Source organism: Trachypithecus francoisi, unplaced genomic scaffold, assembly GCF_009764315.1.
Source record: "Trachypithecus francoisi isolate TF-2019V2 unplaced genomic scaffold, Tfra_2.0 Lachesis_group10, whole genome shotgun sequence".
Taxonomy (NCBI): Eukaryota; Metazoa; Chordata; class Mammalia; order Primates; family Cercopithecidae; genus Trachypithecus; species Trachypithecus francoisi.
This window is the reverse complement of record NW_022681455.1, coordinates 86,487,053-86,513,119: the sequence shown is the minus strand read 5'-3', so window position 1 is coordinate 86,513,119 and position 26,067 is coordinate 86,487,053. Positions and strand designations below refer to the sequence as shown.

Genomic DNA, 26,067 nt, shown 5'->3' with positions numbered 1-26,067 from the left:
TTGGCAGGGCAACCTCGTTCAGTTGATGGGAAGCAGTGGAAGGAGGAGGAGCTCCCTGTGTGCTCTCTTCTCCGCAATCACAGCTCTCAGGCTTGTTGCATCTAGACCCATTCTAAATAAAGCAAGCAGGTTCCCAAGAGACCCTTGCAGACAAGTCGGCTCAGGGTAGGCGGCAGAGGCGGGGTGTGGGCTGCTAGTGGGGTGCAGCCCCATAGCCAGGGGCTGGCCCTGCCAGCGTGCCTTTGTTGGGAAGAGGTGGAAGTGCTGAGCTCTGCAGACTTGGAAGCAAGGGAAGGCCCAAGCTGCTGGGGAGGAGCTGGGCTACCTCATGGGGAACACGCTGAGCTGTTGCTTGGGCACCAACCCCAGCCCCAGGCAGGGTCTGTCCAGGGGGTCTGCGGAGCTGTACTGCGACTCTGACATCTATGAGGCGGTGGCAAGCAGAGGTGCAGGCCAAGGCAGAGAGGAGCGGAGATACAGCAGATGGAACATGCTGTTCCCCAATGCCAACCTCAAGCGGGGCCAGCACAGGAGGTCTGGGGAGTTGTCCTGCAGCGCTGAAATCTATGAGGCATCGTCAAGCAAAGGTGCAGGCCAAGGCAGAGAGGATGGGAGGCACAGCAGATGGAACAAGCTGTTCCCCAATGCCAGCCCCAAGCGGGCCCAGCACAGGGAGTCTGGGGAGCTGTCCTGCAGCGCTGAAATCTATGAGGCATCGTCAAGCAAAGGTGCAGGCCAAGGCAGACAGGAGCGGAGGTGCCACAGATGGAACATGCTGCTCCCCAATGCCAGCCTCAAGCAAAGCCAGGCCAGGATGCAGTGGACGGAACCGCCCTGCAGCAGTAACATCACGGAGGCGGAGGTGGCAGTAGCACCACACCCCACTGCTGTGGAGTCTGCCCAGTCTGATTTTGGAGCCCAAGAGGGCCATGACCTGCAGCACATCGGTGACCAGGAGATGCCCAAAGGTAAGGAGGCGACTGATACTGTTTGCCCTCAGGCGCGCCTCTGGCTTCCGCTGACCCAAGGTCCCCACTAGAGACATCCACAGCCTTGGGCTCCTGCCTTCTGCCTCTAGCCAGCTTTCCTAGGCCCAGAGACCAGGCAGGAGGACTGGCCTTGCTTCGTGCCTGCACCACCCTCTCCCTCATTCTTTTTCCCTGCAGCGTCTGGTGGTTTCTCTCCTCCTCCCTACCCCAGTGCCCACTTCTGGCCTCTTTCTCATCCCCCCAGGCTGGCGGAAAACTAAGTTTTCAAGATAGAAAATGTATGCCACAGATTTCATTTCTATAGAGGAAGTGTCTCACAGCTCTTCTCTTTAAACTTTGGTTGGCCTCTTAATTTATTTAAACGTTAGAATAATTAAGCTTCATGATGAATGTGCCTTTGTAACTGTAAAGTACTGTACTCTCGGAATATTCAAAAATCGTGAAAGAATGAAAAAGATAGTATGTGAATGAATTGTACCTTTCTACACAAAGCATGCAAGTACTTGTGAATGTTGTTCCTTGTTTGGTGGTGTAAGGTAAGCCTCTGAGTGGTTTTACACACTAGGTAGTAGATGGGTAGTGTTGGATGAGAGTCCAAAATAGACTATATCATTCTTTAGGATTTATAGCACATTTCCATGTATGTCTCATTCACCCTGTCTCTACCAAAAAAAAAAAAAAAAAAAAAAAAAAGGTTAAAAATTAGCCAGATGTGGTGGCTTGCGCCAATAGTCTCAGCTGCAAGAGGATCTCTGGAGCCCAGGAGTGGGAGGCTTCAGTGAGCTTTGCTGGCTCCATCGCACCATTGTACCACGCCAGCCCGGGCAACAGAGTGAGACCCTATCTCTTTAAAAAAGTGTTTTTTGCCCAAAATAGCTCTTTGTTTTAACATATTTGACATATTGAGCTGGTGTCTGACAGTAATTGACCACAGCATCACTTGCTGCTTGAGACTTTCCCTAAAATGTGCTGGTAATAGCAGCATAGAGGAGGGTGGGTATATTTGATAAGAAGAAGGGGGAGGGCATGTGTATGATTCATCTACAAGTTGCATCAGTTTATTTAGGTGCAAGATTTAAAAAGAAGTCCCAGACACAGCCTGGTTTTATTCCACATATGTGGAGAACTTCTGTGATTTTTGCATTCTCCAGTAGAATTGGGACATTGTGGCCTTTATTTTCTTTACATTTATTACTAAAAACTTTTCTCAAGACTGTTAAAAGTGATTAAAATGGATGGGTAGCTTTAAAAAGAATCTTTTCTACTCATCTAAATTATTACATTTTTCCTTCTTCCTCTACAGATTTTGGTTCTGACCATCCAAGGGAAAGCACACTCTTCCTGAGAAAATATCAAATGAGTGGTAAGACAATATTGTTTCTTCCTCCAAGCAAAAAACTACGAACTTTCTGTTTTATGTATTACAGAAAGTATTTAGAGGAACTTAGATAGTAGTTACAATTTTTTAATCTTTAATATATTTACTTGTCTTATTTTAATATGTGACATAATTTCCTTGTCACTGTTCATGGAAACTTGCAGACTTTGTGTTTACACCTTTGGCAACATTTTTATCAATGCAATTAACTGGCCACATGATTTAGTGTAGTAGTTACGGATATACACCTTTTTCTTCATAGGTCTTTGCCGTTTTTCCCTTGTTCCGAAGAGTACAGTTTGATGATGCGTGATAGGATTTAGGCTACAGCTTGGATTTCACTTGAACAAATCAAAAGAATTTGTTGTTCTAGATTGAATCTGTGCTGTTGGCCTCCTTTTTGCACAATGCTCTAACCACATGAGCCTATCACATCCATGTTCATGCTACTCAGAACTTTTTCACTCGAATGTAATGGAAATGTAAACATGGCCTGTGCTGTTTTCAAGGTTAGCCTTAGTGTGTGAAAGTACTGCAAAGTATCCATATCCTGCTTGTTTTAGGAAGAGAATTAGAACTGTAGAATTTTTCTGCACTACTGCTTATTTTTGTAACATTCTGCTAAATCTTACTTTATTTTCAAAAAAGCCATACATCATGTTTTTTGGTTAATTTCAACAGTAGCAATACAAGAAGTGGGGGTTCTGTAATAACATCTGAGGGAATGCTGCACAATAAAAAATGGGTTTCTCCCCTGCATTTTCATAGTTTGTGCGGACTTTGCCTGTCTTGAGCTGGTAACTTCCAGTTAGGATTGTTGTATTTCTCAGTTTCTTCTGGAGCCATGGGCTTCTCACAGATAGAGTGTATGAAAGTGGAAGAAAACCTACCCCCGTCCTCATCTCTTCAGCAGTTAGAAATGTGTGTCAGTGAGACCAGTTCAACTTCAAAGGAGGAGGCATTGTAGGGAACGAAGCTGGCTGAATTCCCCCTTGTAGCTTTTATTTTTCGGACCTGTGTTAGAACAAAATGATTTTGTGTGCTGAGGATGCCATGTTCAATTAGGCTGGCACACTCATTTTAACATTTGAGTTTAAGATAGGCTACTTTTCAGTTGGGTAAAGACTCATTTGTTTTTTCAGTAGTATATTAATAGATGCCCGATAATTCATTTGGGATGCTTGCAGGGATTCTAGTGCATCTGGAGATTGGCTCCTGGTCAGAAACTGGTTCTTAGAGCTGTCAGCTATTAGATCCTGGTAATGAAAGTAAACTATGTGTAAATGTAGAATCAGAAAACACTACTACTTAGGGATTCAGATGTACAATAGGTAAATTTTTTATTAACTGAATTTCTCATCTGTCCTGTATTTTGGCATTTGTATGAAGGCATACTTGAGACTGGATAATTTATAAAGAAAAGAGGCTTTATTGGCTCACAGTTCTACAGGCTGTACAGAAAGTGTGGTGCTAGCATCTGCTTCTGGCAAGGGCCTCAAGAAGCTAATAATCACTGTGGAATATGAAGAAGTAATTTTTCACACGGTGAGAGAAGGAGCAAGAGAGAGTGAGAGGTGCTGCATGCTTTTAAATAAGCAGATCAGGCTGGTGCAGTGGCTCATGCCTGTAACCCCAGTACTTGGGAGGCTGAGACAGGCAGATCACTTGAGGCTGGAGTCTGAGACCAGCCTGGGCCAACATAGTGAGACCCTGTCTCTACAGAAAATTTAAAAATTAGCCAGGTGTGGTGGTGCATGCCTGCAGCCCCTCCTATTCTTGAGCCTAAGGTGAGAGGATTACTTGAGCCCAGGAGGTCAAGGTTGCAGTGAACCATAATCACGGCACTGTACTCCAGCCTGGGCATCAGAGTGAGGCCCTGTCTCAGAACAACAGCAACAACAACAAAAACCCAAGAATATTATGCGTGAACTCAGAGCAGGAACTCACTCATCCTGCTCTGGCGCTAAGGCGATGCAAGGCGATGGCGCTAAGCCATTCATGAGGGATCTGCCCCCATGATCCAAACACTTCCCCACCTCCAACACTGGGGAGTACATTTCAATATGAGATTTGCAGGGCACATATGTTCCCTAATTTGTTTTGCCTTTCCTCGTATACATGGGGATTCTTTCAGGTTTATGTAATAGAATATCTGTTAGGTCAAAAATAAAACTATGTTTTTAGATTTTACTTTATGAGATTAATCATGCCAGATTATTTAAATTATAAATTTTGTTGGTAAGAATTATTTAAAACAGAATTTTGTTGCATTTTCTATAGTGATAATCAGATGATTAGCAACTACGTTTATTCTATGGTGTTTATGCCAGAATTGATTTTTTTTTCATTCTTAGTGCAAGAAAAGAGGACCTCTCGCCTATATCATGTAAGTAAGCCTTTGAAAAGTTAAGAAATCAATTGTTTGAATTAAAAGTCTGTCAAGATTCCTTAAAAATTTAACAGGGAGCCAGTGCTGTTAGCATGATCCTTTTTTGGTGGATTTTCTAAATCTCTGCTATTTTCCTAAGCATCAGATTTATACAGGAAAGTCTTTGGTTTACTGTGCCCATTTTTAAGGATGTCTGACATTTAAGTTACATAATTTGGTTATGAAATAAAGATCTGCCTTAAATATTTAATCTTTTGGCTGGATGCGGTGGCTCACACCTATAATCCGAGCACTTTGGCAGGCCAAGGCTGGTGGATCACGAGGGCAGGAGTTCAAGACCAGTCTGGCCAAGATGGTGAAACCCTGCCTCTACTAAAAATACAAAAATTAGCCAAGTGTGGTGGTGCAAGCCTGTAATCACAGCTACTTGGGAGGCTGAGGCAAAAGTATTGCTTGAACCCAGGATGCGGAGGTTTCAGTGAGCTGAGATCGTGCCACTGCACTCCAGCCTGGGTGACAGAGTGAGGCTCCGTCTCAAAAAAAAAAATTAATCTTTTTAAATCAAATCAAATAAAGAATAGCTAAGTCCATTTTCTTCAACACTTTCTGCTGACTTCTTGTCATAGCACGTGAAAGCGTAACTTCCTCACTCCACTGCAACCTTATTTACCTCCCTGTTTCTTTCTCCCACCTCTAACACATTTTTTTATTAAATAATTAATTGGTATTTACATGATTATGACAAAGCACATATTATTCACTGCTGAGTCATAAAGTACTCTGACTGTGCCTCATCTTTGTACATCCTTCATTCTTTCTCTTAAATGTAAACTCTTCTGCACTTCCCCCAGATAACCCCCTTTTTCCTAGCCTGTGATAGCTCATAAGGCCAAATGCGACCATTAGACCCCAGTTGGCTCCTTGTTTTCACATCCTTCATTATTTTGTGTGTGGAATTAATTTTCTGACTGTATTCCTTTGCCTTTTTTTTTTTTAACAGCTCTTCTTCCCCAAGTGTTGTAATATTTGTTACATGCCTATCAAAAAATAATATTTTACCTACTAAAACATATGTTCCATGTTTTTTCTTGAAGTGACTTTCCTTGGCCTTTGAGTATCCTTCTCCAGGGTAGTCTATGTTTCCCTAGGCTGTCCTGAGCCTGTTTGCCTGGGAGCCCTCTTCAAACTCTTCTGCTACCACTCATGTTGGATCCCTGAGTCCTAGACTGTGCCTTGCTCTCTGCCTTGTGTTACTCCCCAGTGGTGCTGGAGCACAGTTTCCGAGGAAAGTCTCATGGACACACATATAGAGAGTTCTAGCCTCTCTCAAAACCCCTCCTTTGTTATAGAGTGTAAAATTCTAGAGTGAAAACTAAATTTCATGACTCGGAAGACAATTTTCTATTGTGTTTTCATTATACTGTTCTTGAAACTGTTACCATTGTGTGATACATCATACGTAACCAATTCTTACATTTCTCAAGCTTTTTTGGACCTTCTCTATCTTTAGGATTCTGAAATTGTATAATAAAGCCTGGAGGGGACCTTCTATTGTGGCCACTAAGTCTGCAGACTATCTCTTTTAGAGAATTTTCCTATTTTCTCTGTTTTATTATTATTATTTTAGTATTCTTATGATTCAGATGTTGGGCCTCCTAGAGCAGTATTTCTGCATTGATCTTTAATTTCTCCTATTTTCCAATTTGCCTTTTGTTCTGCTTCTTAGAGATTCTTTGACTTTCTGCACTAACTGTTCTATTGATGTTTTTTTAACTCCTTAACGATATTTTAAGATTTTTTAAAACAGTTTTGCTCCTGAATTTTTACTGGTCCCAGGAATTCCTTTCTCCTATTGTTTTGATCTCTCATTGGAGGCTTCCCTCAAATGTCTCAAATGTGGCAGTTTTTGACTTTCTCTAATTGGAAGCAGGACCTTTGTTCCCTGAGGGGTCTCACTGTGGCGATTTGGAAGTCGAGCCAGCTTTTCATTTGGGGGACATCAGTGTATTATGTGAGGGTATGATGTTTCAGTTTTCTTCCAAGAAGGGTCTCCCAATTTTCTGCCTCGGCAGTGCAAGCCTGGCTGCTGGCTTTCCAGAAGCAGGTTTGGGAAGGAAGGTGCAGTTTCATTTTGTGTGTTCAATTTGTTCCCATTTCCCAGGTTTTAGTCCTGGGAATAAAAGACCTGAGCCCAGATACCCTCAGGTATAATATATCCAGATAATACACATCCAAATTCCTTATGAGAGGAGAGGTGGACTTGGGGCTCTGGGCACAGATTTACAGTTGACCTTGCTGGCTTCTGTTGTATGTTTCACCCTACCTTCCCAGGTACCATGTGCCTCTGAGTTTGGAGCCTGGGTTGGGTTCTTCGAAACAAACAAGATTGCTTGTTTCTGTTCAAGTCACTCCCTGTCAGCTCCAAAGTTGTGCTTCCATGTCATTTGCCACTCCTCTGTCTGCTTTTCACCTTGCAGCATTGACTCAGAATCATCTGCCATCAATCTTGTCTCCTGGTCCTGTGTATAATGTTTATTTTATGACTAATACTAATGAGATTTCAGAAATAAGAGAAAGTAAATTTCTGGTCAATACATCATATTTAATCCAAATTTAGAACCTATATGTAAGTGTAAATCTAAGTTTAAATTTGACATAATTATGACATTAATTCAGACGATTTCTATTTATACCTACAATAAGCATATTACACTTTTCCACTCAGGCCTTGTGTAAAAATTCTATTCAAACTCCATACATGCCATGTGGTCCCATTGCTGTGCAACATAGATGGAGCTGTTTTTGTTAGTGCACAAAGTGTTAGAAATTTTTAAGTTAGCTAAAAGTCATTAATTATTTTAAAAATATCTGAAACATGTGTTGTAAAAAAGTGGGGAGAAAAAAGTGATCCTGAGAGTCACCATGTCGGTGGCTCATACCTGTAATCCCAGCACTTTGGGGGATCACTTGAGGCCAGGAGCTTGAGAGCAGCCTGGTCAATATGGTGAAACCCCATCTCTACTAAAAATACAAAAATTAGCCTGGCATGGTGACACATACCTATAGTTCCAGCTACATGGGAGGCCGAGGCAGGAGAATTGCTTGAACATGGGAGGCAGAGGTTGCAGTGAGCTGAAATCAGGCCACTGCACTCCAGCCTGGGACACAGAGCAGGACTTCCTCTCAAAAAAATCAACAATCCAATATATGTTCAATATAAGAAATGTTAAATAGGAGAAAATGAGGACAGATATCACATAAAGCTGTACCAATTAGTTTGTGTTTTGGTGTATTATTTTCCTGTTCTTTTTATTCTCATAAATAGACTTTTTTTCAGAATCAAGTTTTATTATCATGTAGTATTATGCTGTATTTCCCCTAATAGTAATGACCTTAAGGGATACCTTCTTTCACTTTGAATAGAAGTATCTGAATGAGTCCATTTTCATTTTTCATGCTATATTTGTTTTTTGAGACAATCAAAGTGTATTCATTGACACACATACACTGTTAATGTAAAGTATACACATTAATAGAATAGCTTAAGAGACATAAGAGTTTAGCTAGAGTTAAAACATTTCTACCTTGAAGGAGAATTTGGTCCTTCAAATAGTAATATTGTTCAAAAACATCTGGAATTTTTGTTAAGAAATAAGTGAATTTATAGTAAAAAGCATCTGAAACAAGCAAAATGGTGTTAGACTGTATGGATATTTCTGATTACTGGCTACAGGCAGTTTTCAAATGCTGTGTACTTTTATAAACAACCACTAGATCTCCCTACCCTGTCTTTCATGTACTTGTGGGAGACCCTGATGGAAGAGGGTGATAACATGATGCAGACAAGCATATCCCAACAGGAGGGAAGAAGGCTCATCTGAGTTATTTTTTTAAGTTAAAATAATAGGTAGTTTGTGGTTTTAAATAATGCTGTTGATCTTTTCAACTATTTGGTGCCTGGGATTTGGTTACTGGCATTATTATTAAGAAAGAGTTTTATTTTTAAATTTTTTAACTTTTTAGACAGAGTCTTGCTCTGTTGCCCAGGCTGGAGTGCAGTGGCATGATCTAGGCTCACTGCTACCCTGTCTTCCAGGTTCAAGCAATTCTCTGTCTCAACCTCCTGGGTAGCTGGGATTACAGGCACGCCTGCCACCATGCCTGGCTAATTTTTGTATTTGTAGTAGAGACGGGGTTTCACCATCTTGGCCAGGCTAGTCTTGAACTCCTGACCTCATGATCCACCCGCCTCAGCCTCCCAAAGTGCTGGGATTACAGGAGTGAGCCACCGTGCCCGGCCAGGAAACGCATTTTCTTAACATAGATGAGGCAGTTTCCATATTGACTATTGCACTCTTGACAAATGAATAGATATTTTAAAGTGTTTTAGAGATAGTTTATTTTCTAGAAGGCTCAAAAGATTCACTGTCATCTCTCTGATAGCACTGCAGATAAATTTTCATTGATTTGTAAGTGTAGGAAGATTTACCTTCCAAATTGTAACTGATTTAAATAATTTGCCAAGCACTTATTGAGCTCCTTAATTTCTCCCACATTCTGTGCTCAGCAGCTGCAAGTAGGAGAGGAAGGGCTCTCCCTCCCCTGGAGAGGCTTACTTTCTCACCAGGGGGATGCTCTGCAGACAATTGCTATCATGTAACACACAGTGCATTAGACCGACGAGTACACAAAATCAGAAATATTTTGTGGTGTGGCTGCTGGCAGAGGGATCCCAAAAGACAGAGGAGGTGAAGCTTGCTGGGACAAGGGGAAAAAAATAGGTATTCTGGGCAAGAGCAGCATGAGTGAGGCAGGACAGTGCCATGATGTGTGTCAAATAACTTACAGTATAAAATCAATCAACTTTTGAAATGAATGCAAAGTATTCTAAGTTCTCATTCGAGTAATGTAATAGCAGTCTTATGTAAACATGAAGTGAAAGTTAAGTCCCCAAAGTTGTTTCCATCACCTGATTTTTAGATGTGAGAGCATCTTAAAGCAGTACTTTTTCTATCTTCCGCCAAGGAAACAGGCCCAGAGAAACCTATGGCCCCTGACTTGTTTGGTCTCTGAGCCTCCCTGGCACACAGAGTCTCTGACTCTAAAACGCTGGTTCCATCACACTGTCTCTTGAATGAGTAACTTAGGATTAATAATTTAGTGAATGTAGTATGAGGTCTTTATTTATTGCAATAAAAATGCTCTTGTGCCAGTCTTATTTAATGTATGACATTTTGTTGTAGTTAATGAATAAAAGAAATAGAAAATCTCAGCTGCTTTTTACTGCATAATAAAAAAAACAGGAAATCTTATTTTAAACTTTTCCCATTATTTATAAAGGGAATTCATAATAGAGGCTTTCCAGGTTTGATGATTGGTATCATAGCAAGGGCAGAATTTCATAATCCAGTCCTCAAACATCATCTGCAGAAGTTACGCACCTCCAGTGAGTTTCCCATAGAGCTGCTCATGATACCACACTCAGGCAGGTCACGGGGCATAAGAAATACCTTAATGCTTTATTGTTTGACATTTTTACTAAGGTAAAAAGCCCACACTTTTGTAGGTTCAGCCTGCTGTATACATTTTCCTCTATCTTCCTTCTCCTTCAGATACCTCCATGGCATCTTGATAGAAAATACAGCTCATGTTCCACCATATTGCTAGATAACAGCACAGTCAGCAAGCCTGATCTAAGACACACACTGGAAAGGTGAGTACGATGAGGTTGCCAAAGGCTGAGTGACAGACCCCAATATGCTAAAAGCATCCCGGCCATCCTCTATCATTTCAGCCATTTGGTTGCCCTTTTCAGCAAGCAGTTTAAGAAACTGATTTCAATGATATATGGATTTCCAGGACCTAAATATGAATTTTCTGTTTCTCTTTTAATCTTAGACACTGCGTGGTAAAAGAGAAAGCCAGTTACCAAATAAGCAACCCCAGAAAAACCATAGCTATTCATTTGATGCATTTATGTTATGACAGTGTTGAACCTAATGGGAAGGAGAGGTGCCTTTTATTGGATGTTTCTGGAAAAATCATTAGTTCTTTATGGACTAGAGGCCTAAGACCATGGGTGCTACTTTGGAAACTACTCTTGGAAGAAGCAACGGCTTGTTCTCCAGTGGTGCTGTAGTGTATCTGCATTTAAATGTTCCCATCATGCATGAGCACTTCATAGGCCACAATCAGACATGCCTTTTCAAAGCACCCTCGAACGATGGGTTCGAGTTTATTTAAAAACCCACAACAAAGCCCAGTTCCACTGGAGATATCCAGGGAACATTATTAACATCTTAGATTATGAGTGTTGATTTTTGGGAAAACAGTTTGAGAGGTACTCCCTTAGAATATTAATGTCCTTATCCCTAGCAAATTTCCAGTGTATAACCATGACTAGCTTACAAGCTTAATTTTGTTTCCATTGTACTACCTTTTTAAGCTAATTTGTCAGTAACTACTATTTTAATTATAAATGGTAAATTTACGCTCATAATAATATCACTTTCCTCTCTCATGTATAACAATTATTGAGATCAAATTGTGTTTCAGCAGGAACTGGACTCCACCATTGTTTAAAGCCCTGAGCTTTGGCCTCTATGGAGTCATCGCTTAATGTTTGTATTCAGCCTTAAGTAAAAACCCACTCTGTTTTGGCTAGAGTCCCTGGTTTCTTCTGATTTCAAAAGATTCTGATGTTTCAGTATGCCATTCAAAAGGAGTTTTTAAGCTTCACCTTGCTCAAACAAGTAGAGGTTCTGCTTTTTCTTCCAGCATAGCCTAATTCCTACAAGTGTTTTTAAAACAGAATTTTCTTTTCTTTTTAGAAACAGGGTTTTGCTTGTTGACCAGGCTGGTTTCAAACTCCTGGGCTCAAGCAATCCACCCAGCTCAGCCTCCCAAAGTCCTATGATTACAGGCATGAGCTACCACGCCTGGCCTAGAAGTCTATTTTTGAAGTACAGTTAGTTTTAATTTGCTCTCAAATTTTAGAAGGGATCATTTGGTATATTTACTTTTGATGAAATAATGGTTTACTCAGCAAATTAATACAGCAAATTGGCTTTTTGGAAATATTTTGAAAAATGTTTTTCATGGTTACTAGTCCATTGTTCTCAAAGGGATGATTGGGCCATATTAGAATCATGTATACATGTTTCTTCAAAATATATGTCTGCAAACACATGCGTCTTCCCAGCTCCACATTCCCTCCATCTCTGGACACTCACAAGCCTTTTAGAAAAATGCTTAAGTATGTGAGGCATCATTATATGAATAAAAGCATCCCAGATGATTCTGACCTTAACCCTAACTCAGTCATTCCCAAACTTTGTTGCACATTGGAATCACCTGGGGAACTTTACCAACAACCCCGATGCCCGAATCATGTCCAATGCCAACTAAATCACAGTATCTCCAGCTGGTGGTGAGGCTGTTTTTACAGCTCCTTGGGTGATCCAGTGTGCAGCAAACATGGGGGCCACTGCTTCTTTTGCATGGAGGAGTGATGGTATAAATTACACATTTTCCCTGTCATTTGCTCTTATTTCTGCCCATAGAGCCTTTCGACTGTGTGAGTCATTTCTATGTATGTGTGCATATGCTTACATTGAAATCATACCATAGGATTTTGTGAACATCTGCAGTTCACAAAAGCACTATGTGGGGACCTTGGGCAAATTTGATTGAAGTCTTGGTTCTCTTATTTGCAAAATGGGTGGTTCATGGAGTGTCATGTAAGGTTCAGTGGTGTTTTCAGCATGTAACTTCAAATCCTGTGATTTTAAAATCAATTTGGAGATGAAACTGTTTGAGGCACTATAGAAATATCCATCTTAGATGCTAATAATGTTGTAAGGCCTACTTTTTACAACTCAAATTTGCCTTCTCAAATTATTCTGAGCCTCATTTTAAATGCTGAGGGCAAATGGAAGCACAGAACTTATCCAGGAGAAGCTCCTGTTTGCTGACACACAACTTTGAGGATGACTTAGGACCACAGTAACATGCATCTGAAGAGTTGTATTTGTTCACTAATATTTTGTTTAAACTAATGTGGAAATACCTGTCATGAATATTGTGTTATGCGGTGTTACACTATGTGTTTAGTGCTGCTTATTTCAGGATAGTTACAAGTGTCATTGATTTTTGTGTGCATTATGTTTACTAATAAATTTCCTGCTAATAATTATGCGTAGGTGATTTTAAATTACTTTAATTGGTATAAAGCACACTGATGATGTGCTTTTAGGGAAATAATGACAAACGGATGAGTAGGTGGTGGTGAACTAAATCAGCTGAAATGCAGGGCCTAGCCGCTTAAAAAGTAAAACATTACTCTATGGCCTAAATATAAGCATATGTACCCATGGATATAAGTGACTTGCACAAGATTACAGGTTCTATGGGTAGAAGAGCAAATGACAGGGAAAATATGTAATTATGTATATGTACTAACTATCGGCAGAAACGTCTTCTAACAGCGTATTGCCTAGCTGTTTGGTTCTCCTATTTTCGCTATAAATCCAGAGAGCTAAAAGAAAAGAAAAGTGCTCATATAGTACTGCTTTGAACGAGAGGATTTCAGGGCCACTGGGAGCGTTCCTTCCTCCCCCTTTTAAAAACATACCTTCAGGCCAAACAAGTGATAAAATCAGTAGTTAAAAATTTTTTTTTCCTCCACAGTGTGACTTTGGCAATATATTACAACATAAAGCACAGGTGAGCTCTTTGAAAACCTGCCTTGTTACTCCAGCTCATCACTTTGTATAATACGACATACGCTGTTAGGTGTTAACTATAGACATAAGCTGTAGAGTGCATATTTCACAGTGTGAAAGTGAGTCATCTGTGGGCTGGTCTGTAAGACGCTGTTCACTCTGAAATTATTGAGGGTCCTACCGTGTATTTGCTTATGTCTTGTTTGAAATTTACTGTAAAGAAGCACTAAAAAGATGACCTAGCCTCATGCAAATATATAGTACAAAAAAAAAGGGGTATTTTTAAAGCTTTCAGGTAATTGTGGATATTTTTAACCACACCAAAACTCCACAAGCACTGATTTATTAAAATAGTTATAATGGGATTGTACATATCAATGAATTCATTCCACTAATACTCACTGATCTTTCTTGTACACTGAATGGATCTTTCCCTTTACTGACTTTTATATTATGCATTGGCTATTTGGAAAATATTAATTCATGTTTATGTATAGTGTAAAAACTCACTTTCATTAGTATCGCCACGATTATAAAAATGTCTTCACAGATTGAGATGCTGTCAAGCTCACAGTAGTAGGTATGAGTCTTCCAAGTCCTGATTTTTAGCTTGAAAGCATTAGATTTATTATGGATAACAAGTACTTGTTATTTTCCTTGAAATGACAGACTCACTTGGCTTCTTTCTGAGAATGACAGCCAGTCATTCTTTCAATAGAAATGGTGCTCTGTGAAAAACTGGCTTGTTCAGCTCACAGTTAAATCACAAGTGCTTTTCCTTAACCTAACCATACTTCAGCATGCAGAAGTGCTTTATGTGAACTTTCTACTTAGAGTACTAAAAAGAGAGGTCAAGATTTAATAACACCATTAATTTTTACTGTTTCATCAAGGACATTCTTAAGCGAAACTGGCTACTTTAATAAAAACTGCAAGGGTGGTGAAGAGCAGAATGAATACTAGTATAATTCGGTATCACGGCCCTTATTCATACTGAGAAACCAGCAGTTTTACCCACTTTTGCTTTTATGTAATTATTACAAGTGTTGAACAGTGAGAAAGCAAGCGATGTCTTACTACTTTTAGAAAGTAATAAATTATTTTTATATTTTATTTTCAAGCAGCTTCTCAGGTTTAATTAATTTTCTTATAAGAACATTTGGGGCCATAGGTGGTGGTTGACACCTGTAACCCCAGCACTTTGGGATGCCAAGGTGGGAGAATTACTTGGGACCAGGAGTTTGAGACTAGCCTGGGTAATGTGGCAAGACCCCATCTATATCAAAAAAGAATTAAAAATTAGCTGAGCATGGTGGTGTGCACATTTCATTCCAGCTACTTGGGAGGCTGAGGCAGGAGGATCGCTTGAGCCCAGGGAGTCAAGCCTGCAGTGAGCCATATTTTTACCACTGTGCTCCATCTTGGGTGAAAGAGCAAAATCCTGTCTCAAAAAAAAAAAAAGTTTTGACATCGTGGGTCTCCTAGGGAATCTCAGGGTCCACAAACCACATTTGGAGAACCACTGGTTTCCTAAGTGAGCACACAATGTGTTAGATTTTTAAAGTTCATTAAAGACTGGCCTCTTTTAAATTAAACAGGCAATTAAGTTTGTAACTCAAACTACTTAAACATATATGATAAAAGTATAATAAAGGAAGATTTGGGAAATCTGAATCTCATTCACATTTAATAAAAGCTCTAAAAACTTTATTGCCAACCACTACTGCTTTATAAAATGTTCTTGTGTTCCAGCATGAGGGTAGGGGGGTGAAAACAGATGTAGTTTATTACCATTGCCTGTTAGTGGGGGTCAATATTTAAAGGCAAATCTAGATCATCCATGTAGAAAAGACTTCACAGTTCAGGACACTATGTGCTGAAGAAAAAGAGGTCAAGAAACTCTCTGAAGGCCAGGATCCAGGAGAAAAATTTGCAAAAACTGTTTTGGTGAACGAATATTACCAAAGCAAACATGAGGTATCTCTCTCCACCCTCCATGCCCTACTCCCAGCAGATACTTTACTAAGATGTTGACAATTCCCACATTAATTTCTTAAATGCACATTCTTATTTTATAGATACGCAAATAGATCTCTGGCTATTTTTGACAAGCCAATACATCCACTTTCAGTAAGTGACGCTTTCTTTGAGATTCTATTTTTGTTTCATAGAGTTGTGTTTAGTTCATGCTGAAGTCAAAATCACCCACCTTTAAGTCTCGCCTCTGTTGTGTCTAATCATCTTATATAAGGAGTGTTTCTAGTGGGCATGCTGGAGTAAGAGCTGACTCGCAGCTTTGTTTAATTAGTGCGCTAAGGGGAGCAAATATATCATCCAGATAACAAAATGTGTCATTTTAAAAGATAATTTTCTATAGCAGCAAACAATATAAACATTTGTAAATAGTCCTGACAAATATGCACAATCTCTGTGAATAGAATTAGAAAACAATTTAAATTTAAATCAGTTTAAATGCTATAAAAATTTTAAAACTTCCTTCTTCAGACATATGATGGCGACAGGACCACCTCAGCATCTCTGTTTACAGGAAACCAAAAATATTTTAAGATCCCATTGTTTATATTTTTGAAAACTAAAAGACATTTTATCCCATCAAAATTATTTTAAGGGACATGTTGGCACAAATGGGAACACTGCCATCTTAAGAGTACTTAAAAAGTTTTCTTGAGTGGATATTTATGTTGCCTTTTTTTCTTCTTTCAGCAAGGAAATTCTCCAGGGAAATCCTTCGAGGATGATCCCAAACACAACTGTATTTTCAGATATTTCTGTACTCTTTTTCAAGTCACAAAACTAGGCCGGGTGCGGTGGCTCAAGCCTGTAATCCCAGCACTTTGGGAGGCCGAGACGGGCGGATCACGAGGTCAGGAGATCAAGACCATCCTGGCTAACACAGTGAAACCCCGTCTCTACTAAAAAATACAAAAAACTAGCCGGGCAAGGTGGCGGGCGCCTGTAGTCCCAGCTACTCGGGAGGCTGAGGCAGGAGAATGGCGTAAACCCGGGAAGCGGAGCTTGCAGTGAGCTGAGATCCGGCCAGTGCACTCCAGCCTGGACGACAGAGCGAGACTCCGCCTCAAAAAAAAAAAAAAAAAAAAAAAAAAAAAAACTAACAGCTCCACGTGCAATCGTAGCTTTGGTAGGATATTTCTTATCTATAAAGCATCTTTAACAACTGGTCTCCTACTCAGGGTATGGCCATGTTTCTAACCAAAAGTAGATTCCTAAAATTATCATCAGATCTTTTAAGAGAAACCTGTACAAGCAAAGTAAATACACATATTTGAATTTAATCATCATTATGGTTTAAAATGATGCCATTGTTTTTCTTATCACAGAATAACTGCTATTAAAGGCAACAGGAGAGATTTCTGGTTTCTCCTTCAACAGATTCCAATATAGCAAAACAATAAAGCAGGATAAAGAGAGAGGGATGGGAGGGGCTCACTAATTGAGAATGATGAGGAAGAGCCTCTCTAGAGAGGTCACATTTGAACAGTGACCTGACTATAAAGCGAGGACGATAAGGAGTGCTGGCATGACAGGCAGTGGAATGAGAGCGAAGACTGAGATAGGAACATGTTTCATGTGTGTTCAAGGAACAAACAGCAGGGGCCTGCGAGGTGGCAGGAATTAAGGAAAGAACGGAAGAGGTGAGGCCGCACAGGCAGTGCCATGGCTCACAGAGCCCTTTGGCTTGCAGGCCATGGGAAGAAGTTCAGGTTTTACTCCAGTTTGATGAGGGGACTCATGGTAGATCTTGAGCAGTGGAGTGCAGTGTTCTTCATTTAAGAGGTTATGGTGATGGCTTGAGGAGAGTAGACCACAGTTAGGAGGAAGGTTGGGGCAGAGAAGAGGACCAAGAAGCAACTAGAGCGATACAGGTGAGCCGTGACCCATGGCGGCTCAGAATCTGAAGCAGGCAACCTACCAGTGAAGGTGGACACAGAGTGTTTGCACACAGATTGGAGCAGGGTAACTCACATGTAAGTATTAGTCCCCAGGAGCTAGGCCAATGACAATTCCTTGGACAAGATTAGGGCCAGCTTCGGGAGTGGAGCCTTGGGGTGAAGGGCTCTGGTTTGTAGGTGTCAAGACTCTGAGGACCTTGGCAAGAGGAGTCTCAGGAGAGTGATGGGGGTGGGTGAGGTGGGTTAAGGAAAGATGAGAGGTGAGGAGCTGGCAACAGGGCCTGATGCTGTGAGCAAATGAGAGGATACTTCTGGGGGGCTGCGGGGAGCAGGGTGGGAACAGGAAACACATTTGTATTGGGGGAACTCTCTGGCAGAGAGGGAGAAAGTCTTCAAGAAGAGGTCATTTGGGGAACAGTGTTCTGCAATAGTGGGATGGGATCCACCGTGCTGATAGAAGAGTTGGTGTTAAAAGAGGAACTTCCTCACTGACCCAGGAGGACAAGTCGTATTGGTGTCAGCAGGTCCAGCTTACTAGTAAAGGTGACAGGAAGTTGAGGGCTCACCAATGCTGTTTAAGTGCTCTCTAATGAGTGCTGTGGAGTTGAACCCTGGGAGGGAGGGTCATTCCTAGGATACTCGATAGTACAGAGTTGGGGGAAAGGGAGCAGAATCTCTCATAAGAACATATCATGTTCAAGAGCCATTTGATTTTAAAAACACAGTTGAGTTTGGAGAACATTGCCAGATCTGATCCACCAATCTGATAACCTTCAGACAATAAATGAACTCTCTTAAAATGAACTGTTTTCCTTTGGTCTTGATGCAAAGACGTCAAGTAGCATAGAGACATACTCTTCTGCAGAGCACCCTCTGGGATAGCAATGCCTCCCAGCTCACCTCTGCCACCTTCACTCAGCTGGTCCCTCACCCAGTTCTTTATAGGATAGAGATTGGGTAGATAGAAAATACTTCCTGAGATTGTCTCACAAACTGCTTGGCAGGTGTAGAGGAACTCCAGGGATACAGAGGCCAACAACTGTCTCTGCTTTTAAGCCAACTGAATTGACTGAATTTCAGATACTGTAGGACAAGAAATGAGTTTTCATGAAGTGATTATGGAGACGTGGAAAATAGGGGCTGTGAGCAGGACCCTCCTTTCATACACATGAGTTCCTTATCAAGCACTGAATATGGAGATTATTTCTCAGCCACAGAGACCTGCACTTGTCATGCTGTCTGCACAGGAGGCATTGGGAAGCGCTCTTGACCCACAGTTCCTCAGCTGGTGTCCCAAGAGTGGGTTAGTTATTGTGAAAAGGAGAAGACACTCAGTATCACTTGGGTGTTACATATTCAAGCATGGCACACCTGTAAAATTCCTATCTACCTGCCAGCCAGGTGTGACACAGCACACGGACGGCACTGGAGCGTTTCCTGAACAACCTTAATCTGCACTGGGCCTGAGTTTGTGCTGCCTTTCATGAGTGTGAAAGTGCTGATGGTGCCTCTCTTCATGCCCAGAAATGTCCAGTCATCCCTGTGACCAAAATTGGGCTGGAAATGTCCATGGGCAGAGTAGGCTGCAGAGGTATCTGACTATGACTGCGATTTGGCCTCTTGCTTTGTCTGAGCAAAGTCTCTGTAGAACATAAAAGGCACTTACTTTCTGGTCAAAACCAGAAGAAATCTTTCATTCTTAAATGTTCTTATCACCACACTTACACTGAACTGAAATCAAAGACCAGCACTCTATTTTGCAGGTGTACATCGAACGACTTTTAACTAGTGCTAACATTGATCTTTTTCTTACTAATTGGAAAAAGATTGTCCGTGGAGCCATGCTTCTTGCCTCCAAGGTTTGGCGAAATCGTGGTCTGTGGAGTGTGGATGGCAGCCAGAATCCCCAGGACGTTGCAGTTGAGAACATGTGAGTTTGTCAGATTTTGGTGATCTTTGTAACCATTTTCCATGCCTCGTTTGCTCTCTAAGTTAAGACTGTAAGAAATATCTTTACAGGTTTCATTGTGCAGATAAAGGAAATAGGTATAAGACCACAAACTTCTCTCTATCCAGCTTTAGTGTAACAGTTTGTATTTTCCAGCAGTAATGGGTAGGTCTTGATGTGTTATTGTTGTAATGACCTGCTTGATAAACTGAAAAGTATTTTTCTGATTGTTTTCTAGCAAACCTCTTACAAGTGTACTATCAGAATGATAAGGTAGAGTAAATATCTTTATGGCTTTTGAGAAGCTGACTGCCAGCTTCAGTCCCTTTTTAAGGGGTAAACATCTGACCTTTGATATAATTAGCCACTGTTAAGGTCATAAGGCCTCTGGACTATGGGAAAGTTATGGCTTTAACTTCAGTCACCCATTGTGTATTTGCTTTTGCTGGTCCTTTCTTCCCCCTTTTATCTGAAGATCTGTTTTTATAGGAACCTTGAGAAATGAAGTTAAATAGCCACAGATTCCTGTGCTCTGGTCCCTCCCCATTGAGAGTGTTGCATGTGTTTGGAAATTGGTCTGATGAGTTAGAAGCTCCAGCATTCACCAACCGCAGTGTGAGAAGCATTCTGGGGCATCACCCCATGCCCACCACACTCACAAATCTCCATGGGTACTCAGACATCTACAGCAGCACTCTTTGGGCCTGGAGTTGCCCATGAGTGTGTGAGGAGCCTTGCAGAGTCATGGGGTTCCTCCCAGATTCACAAACACAACACTGAAACACAGCTTCACCAGGGCTCCCTTCCAATATGACCTCATGACTGCTGTGAAGGGACGGGCCCTGGAGCTGGCAGGCAGGGTGAGCAGGGAGGCATTTCCAGCAGAGCCTTCCTGGGTGCCCACTAGACAGTGAGGACAGCTGTGCAGGCTGCATCTGTGCAAGACAAGGGAGCAGTTTTGTTTACATTGAGCAGCAGCAGCAGATCAAGATCATGCCAGGCATTGGCACGAGTTAGTGTTATGACTTTTACTTATGACTCCAGATAAGACTGTCATTCACAATCACCTCAGTGTATGTCTACAATTGAAGATATAGTGTCTATTGTAGGTATACCTCAGAGTATATGTACGTTCAAAAATGACCACTTTGCGGCTGAGCTCAGCGGCTCATGCCTGTAATCCCAGCACTTTGCGAAGCTGAGGTGAGTGGATCGCTTGAGCTCAGGAGTTGAAGTCCTGCTGGGTAACACAGTGAACCCTGCCTGTACCAAATTTTTTTTAGAAAATTAGCTGGGCATGGTGGCAGGCCCCTGTAGTAGTCCCAGCTACTTGGGAGTCTGAGGTGGGAGAATTACCTGAGCCTGAGAAGTTGAGGCTGTAGTGAACTGTGATCACATCACTGCACTCCAGCCCTGGGTGAAGGAGCCAGACCTTGTCTCAAAAAGAAAAACAAAAACCATTTTTGCCACCACTTTGCTAATAGTACAAACGAAGTGATCATGGTGATATTTCTGATAGCCATTTTAGCAAAGAATGTGACAGCAAATGAATTTGAAACAAATGGAAGTACTTTGGAAGTTCCAAATGCTAAAGTGGCCTTGATCATAGTCATCCTTTTGCAAACTGGTCCCTTGAAGAAAGCAAGATTTGTGACTGCCTGAGTTCTCCTTGCCTGCTGCCTAGCCAGAGCTGATTTATTAAGATAAGGGAATTGCAATAAATAGTTTAATTCACACAGAGGCAGCTGTATGGGAGTCCAGCGTGCTACTATTACTCAAATTAGTCTCCCAAAAACTCTGGGATGGTTTTTTAAAGAATAATTTGGTGGGTAGGGGGTCAGAAAGAGGGGATTGCTGATTGGTCAGATCAGAGATGGAATCAGAGGGAGTTGAAGCTGTCCTCCTGCACTGAGTCGGCTCCTGGGTGGGAGCCACAAAACCAGATAAGCGAAGTTTATTGATTGAGGTGGTGCCACCTGATCCCAGCACAGGATCTGCAAAATATCTCAAGTTCTGGTCTTAGGTTTAGCAATAGTGATGCTATTCCCAGGAGCAATATGGGGAGGTTCAGACTCTTGCAGGCTTCAGCCGCATGACTCCTCAACCATAATTTCCAATCTTGTGGCTAATTTGCTAGTCCTGGAAAGGCAGTCCAGTCCCCAGGCAGGAAGCAGGTTTGTTTTGGGAAAGGGCTGTTACTGTCTTGGTTTCCAAGCTAAACTATAAACTATCTTTCTCCTGAAGTTAGTTTGGCCTCTGCCTAGGAATGAGCAAGGACAGCTTGGAGGTTAGAAGCAAGATAAAGTCAGTTAGATCAGCTCTCTTTCATTGTCATGATTTTCTCAGTTACAATTTCTGCAAAGGCAGTTTCAAATTTGTAATCACGAACAGCTGAATTGTTCTCAAAACCGACAGCTCAGCTGGCTGGGGCTCTGAGTTCTAGTCACAAGATCAGAGCGCATGCAGGGATCTGTGCAGGTTTCCACAGAAGTGAGCTCCAGGAGCAGTGGGGCAGAGCCCAGCTCCAAGAAGACCAGTTCCAAACAGTGCTGTTGCTGTGTGAATGGAGAAACACCAGGAGCTATGCTCTGAACAGGCTGCTTCTGTTTATGATCTTGGGAAGTTGAAAAGCGTATGTCAAAGCATTTAATAGACATTTGTCTCAGTCCCCTGCTGTTGACTGTTTGCAATGGTCCCATTTTGAGTGTAAATTTAATAGTTAAAAATTGGTGTCTATCGGATTTTTCTTAAAAATTTCCAACATCTGTATGTCTTCCTAGAATATCTTTCCTTTCTAAAGAGTAAGTTAAACTGAGTAGCCACTATTCAGAAAATTTGCTGTGTCTGTAAAGGTTATGCTCTTCAATCATCTGGCCATTATAAAAAACCACAGAGCCCAGAAGATGCATATTCTATGTACAGAATGCTTTTCTTCAGTGAGTAAACCTCTATTAAGAGACATGTTAATTCTGTAAAGTACTGTATTTCTACACAGTTACAATGTACTAGTGGAGAAAATAAAAAGGGATTATGAAGTGCTATTAATTCCTGTAGTAAGTCAGGTCCTGATCTGCTGTCTATTCTAATATTATTTGATTTACATTTCTATAGACTTACGGACATGTGAAAAGGAAATTAATTTTGGAAGTAGGTTCAGCTGAGTTTTAAGTTCAGCAAATGAGATCACCACATCTTGGCTCGTGGTCTAACTGTCCCCCTTACAGGAAAACATCAAGCATTTGTTGACTTAGCCAGTAGGTAAATATCAAAGCTTTCAGCCCAAGAAACCAAATGTGTTGTTCAGATACTGATTATTTTTAAGCAATTAACTCATGACACAGGTTACTCTGAAAGCACCCAGATTTACTCTGTGTCCCTATTAATTTAGCCTCGGTGAGGGCTGCTGGATGACCTTGTGGCAGAGGACGGCTCCCAGCCCTTTCCTCTCCCACTGCATTCAACTCCCCACATCCCATTCTGTCCAGGGGTGACAGATGCTCATCGAGCACTTCAGGGTTACATTCCCAACTTAGGAGCAACACTGCATGTATAAGGCCAGGGCCCTACTAGAAATCACATCATAAAATGGGTTTAGTCTAGCCAAAATGTCTCTCCTTGATTTTTCTGCCTTTCAAACTTTGAAGATTAAAGATTATCCTTGCCCCGTCATAGTGGCAGTTTCACCTCTTCATAGTACTAAGGTGAGCAGAATCTTGCATTATGCCCCCTTGACATAGCCTTGTGAGCTGCAGCAGAGGGAAGGGGATTCTTGTTGCCATGGAATGTAGCTTGCTTATGTATTTATTTGGGATGAATCCTCCCTGTAGCCTTAGTGTTTTTCCTCCTCTGAGATAATAGGCTGGTTCTCCATGGGTCCATTTGTGGCAATGGTGATGTGCCCAGTCCTCTTGCTGGTGCATCTCCTCTTCAGTAAGCCCCTTCCTGTTGTTGCCCTGGTAAAAATGCATGGAGATCCTTCAGAGCTAATAAATGGCACCCATCATTCCTCTCATGGGATTGCTATTGCGGGGCTCGTGAGTGAACATGGAGTTTGAGTTGTGCAACTGCCCTAAGGGAACTCTGAAGAATGAGCTCCGAGTCAGCAGCATGAATGCAGAAGAGGCTTCCATCTTTCCCTCATCCCAAACTTGGGGTGCTGGGATGCAGAAGAGACCCCAAGCAGCTGTGTTTTTCTTGGACATTAGTGTGGGAACCCAACCAGGCAGCCTTTATTTGTTTCAAAACAGAATTTAGAGCATCCTAGTAGCTCAGAAGGATATTTTTAAAGATAACTCACTTGACTAGAACTGTCCTATGTTGGTTTAATTGTGTTTCTTCTACCCCAGGAGCAAGATGGAGAAGTGTTTTTTGGAGCTACTTGAGTTTAATATACATGTGTCTGCCAGTGTTCATGTAAAATATTACTTTGACCTGCGTGCCTTGGCAAATGACCATGACGTGTATTTTCTATTTCATTTTCTTCACAAAGATAAAGCCCAGAGACTGAAGGTAAGGATGTGAAGTCACTTAGCAGAGTTTACCATCAGCCACAGAAGCCAGCATCTGTGACAAAATCATATTAAGTAGCCATTAGGAAAATGAAAGCCTTAAAATTAACAGACCAAAAAACTTATTTCTTTGGCAACATATTTCTTTTCTTTTATGATTTATACAAGGATCCATATTCTTTTATTTATTTGTTTGTTTGTTTGTTTATTGAGACAGAGTTTCACTCTTGTTGCCCAAGCTGGAGTGCAATGGTACAATCTCAGTTCACTGCAACCTCCACCTCCCAGGTTTGAGCGATTCTCCTGCCTCATCCTCCTGAGTAGCTGGGATTACAGGCATGCGCCACCACCAGCTAATTTTGTATTTTTAGTAGAGACAGGGTTTCTCCATGTTGGTCAGGCTGGTCTCTAACTCCTGACCTCAGGTGATCCACCCGCATCAGTCTCCCAAAGTGCTGGGAATACAGGCATGAGCCACCATGCCTGGTCAAGGATCCATATTCTTAAGAATTTATTGATATCCTTTCTGCAGTGACCATATTGTTAATTAAAATTAGTCTGTTCTTAATGGGTTTTATTTTTAACCTTTACCCATTCACATAACAATATGTGAATAAATGCAATTGTATTCCTAATTATATCTACACACACAGTACACTTACCGCTCTTGACTGTCTTTTACTTATGCAGTTTGCAAATTCATGTTATCATCTACTGTATATAGCACAGTGCAGTCCCATGAGTTTATTAGACAAAGCAGAAGTGGCTGAGAGACTTGTACTTAGACTGTATAAGGTGCCAGTGTTTCAAATACTGGGTAGGAAGGACATGTGTTTTTAATGAAAATGGTAACTGTCATGGGGCAATGTATGATTTATGGCTTATGACTCTTGGTGAGTATACAGGAAAATTACCACTGAAATTGACACATTTAAAATTGCCACTTTCTCTGGTATCTTGGTGGTACTTTAGAATAATACACTTTTCTACCACAATGTGCAAGTAAAGTAGCATATTTTGGTGTTCCAGTCATGAGACTTCTTGGATGTTCCCAGACAGCCCAGCACACACTTGCCTCGTTAAAATTTGCTTTGAGTGTTTGGTAACTAATCAGGATTGGGTAGAATTTGAATTGCCGAGTAAATTGATGTTTTGGTGCAAGTGCATGTTTATTATGTCGAAGGAACAAGTGCACAGGTAACAGATGATATTGTTGTTAGGTGCTTGTCACAATACTCTTGAAATCTTTGGGAGTCCTATTTTATTTTTATATGACAGTATCATCAAACAATGAGCCCAATTTTAAAATAACTTAATAAAATAAATTCCTCTTGGCTCTGGCAATCTATTCGTAGCCCTTAAAGGAGTTCACCTTAGTGAATGGGCAGGGAGTAGCATCCTCAGGACCTGGCAGTGTAAACCTCAGCCAAAGCAGCTGCAAAGGAACCATCTAAAGAAATCTGTATGTGTAGCTTCTCATCAGCAATACCTTTTTAAAAATGTTGGAACCCCTTTTTAAAATTGTACCTGTTTTCTCTTTGAATGACTTTCCTAGGCCATGTCACGGCCGTGTGAATACAAAGACTTGCATCAAGATGCCGCTGCTGTGAAAAGGGCTATCAGCATGAATTTCATTGGTATTCGGTGCCCTAATGCCATCTTATCTTAAAGAGAGAAATTAGCCTTATAAGATCCTGAACTTCTCAACTATAAAGACAAGAAAATACTTGTCCTGCTGGAAAAAAAATTAGGATTTTCTTTTTTTCTTTTTTGTTTTTTGTTGTTATTGTTAGTGTTTAGGATTTTCATCAAGAGGAAATATCTTCCATCAAGAGGAAACATCTCCCAGTTACCACACTGTGGATGGGTCATGGTGGTATGAACAGTGGGTGCCAGGTGCTTCCTGCCCTTCCTCTTCCACTGGTTCCAGATGGCATTCCTAGGGCACCACATTCCTGAACAACTCTTGGGGAGGAAGAGTGTCACATGGATGCAGTACATCACAACTCAGAGTCTACAGTCACCCACAGTCTTAAGCAGGTGCCAGTGGTGTCCACAGTCACCCATACTCTCAAGCAGGTATCAGTGGTCTGAGCTGAGCTGGAGCTCAAAAAACTTTAGAATTGGCTCCAGATTTGTGAAAGCACCTGGGTTTGGTTCTCTGTCCACTGAGGCACTGAATGCATGATGGCCCAAAAGT

At 41.3% G+C, this 26,067-nt stretch overlaps 1 protein-coding gene across 1 annotated transcript; it reads left to right on the top strand.

Moving 5' to 3' along the window:
* Positions 1 to 25,536, top strand: LOC117088587 (cyclin-Y-like protein 1). The gene is made up of 10 exons (XM_033219843.1): positions 1 to 968; positions 2,293 to 2,352; positions 4,722 to 4,753; positions 10,369 to 10,469; positions 13,445 to 13,480; positions 15,558 to 15,609; positions 16,204 to 16,302; positions 19,175 to 19,341; positions 23,706 to 23,868; positions 25,423 to 25,536. The coding sequence occupies exons 1-10, from the start codon at positions 329 to 331 to the stop codon at positions 25,534 to 25,536; spliced, it is 1,464 nt and encodes a 487-aa protein (XP_033075734.1). The 5' UTR covers positions 1 to 328.
* The last annotated feature ends 531 nt before the right edge of the window (positions 25,537 to 26,067 follow it).

Coding starts and splice junctions, on each gene's coding strand:
- LOC117088587 (XM_033219843.1), top strand. CDS start 329: ATGGGGAACACGCTGAGCTGTTGCTTGGGCACCAACCCCAGCCCCAGG. Junction 2,353..4,721: donor GAGAAAATATCAAATGAGTG/GTAAGACAATAT, acceptor TTTCATTCTTAG/TGCAAGAAAAGAGGACCTCT. Junction 19,342..23,705: donor GACGTTGCAGTTGAGAACAT/GTGAGTTTGTCA, acceptor CTTCTACCCCAG/GAGCAAGATGGAGAAGTGTT.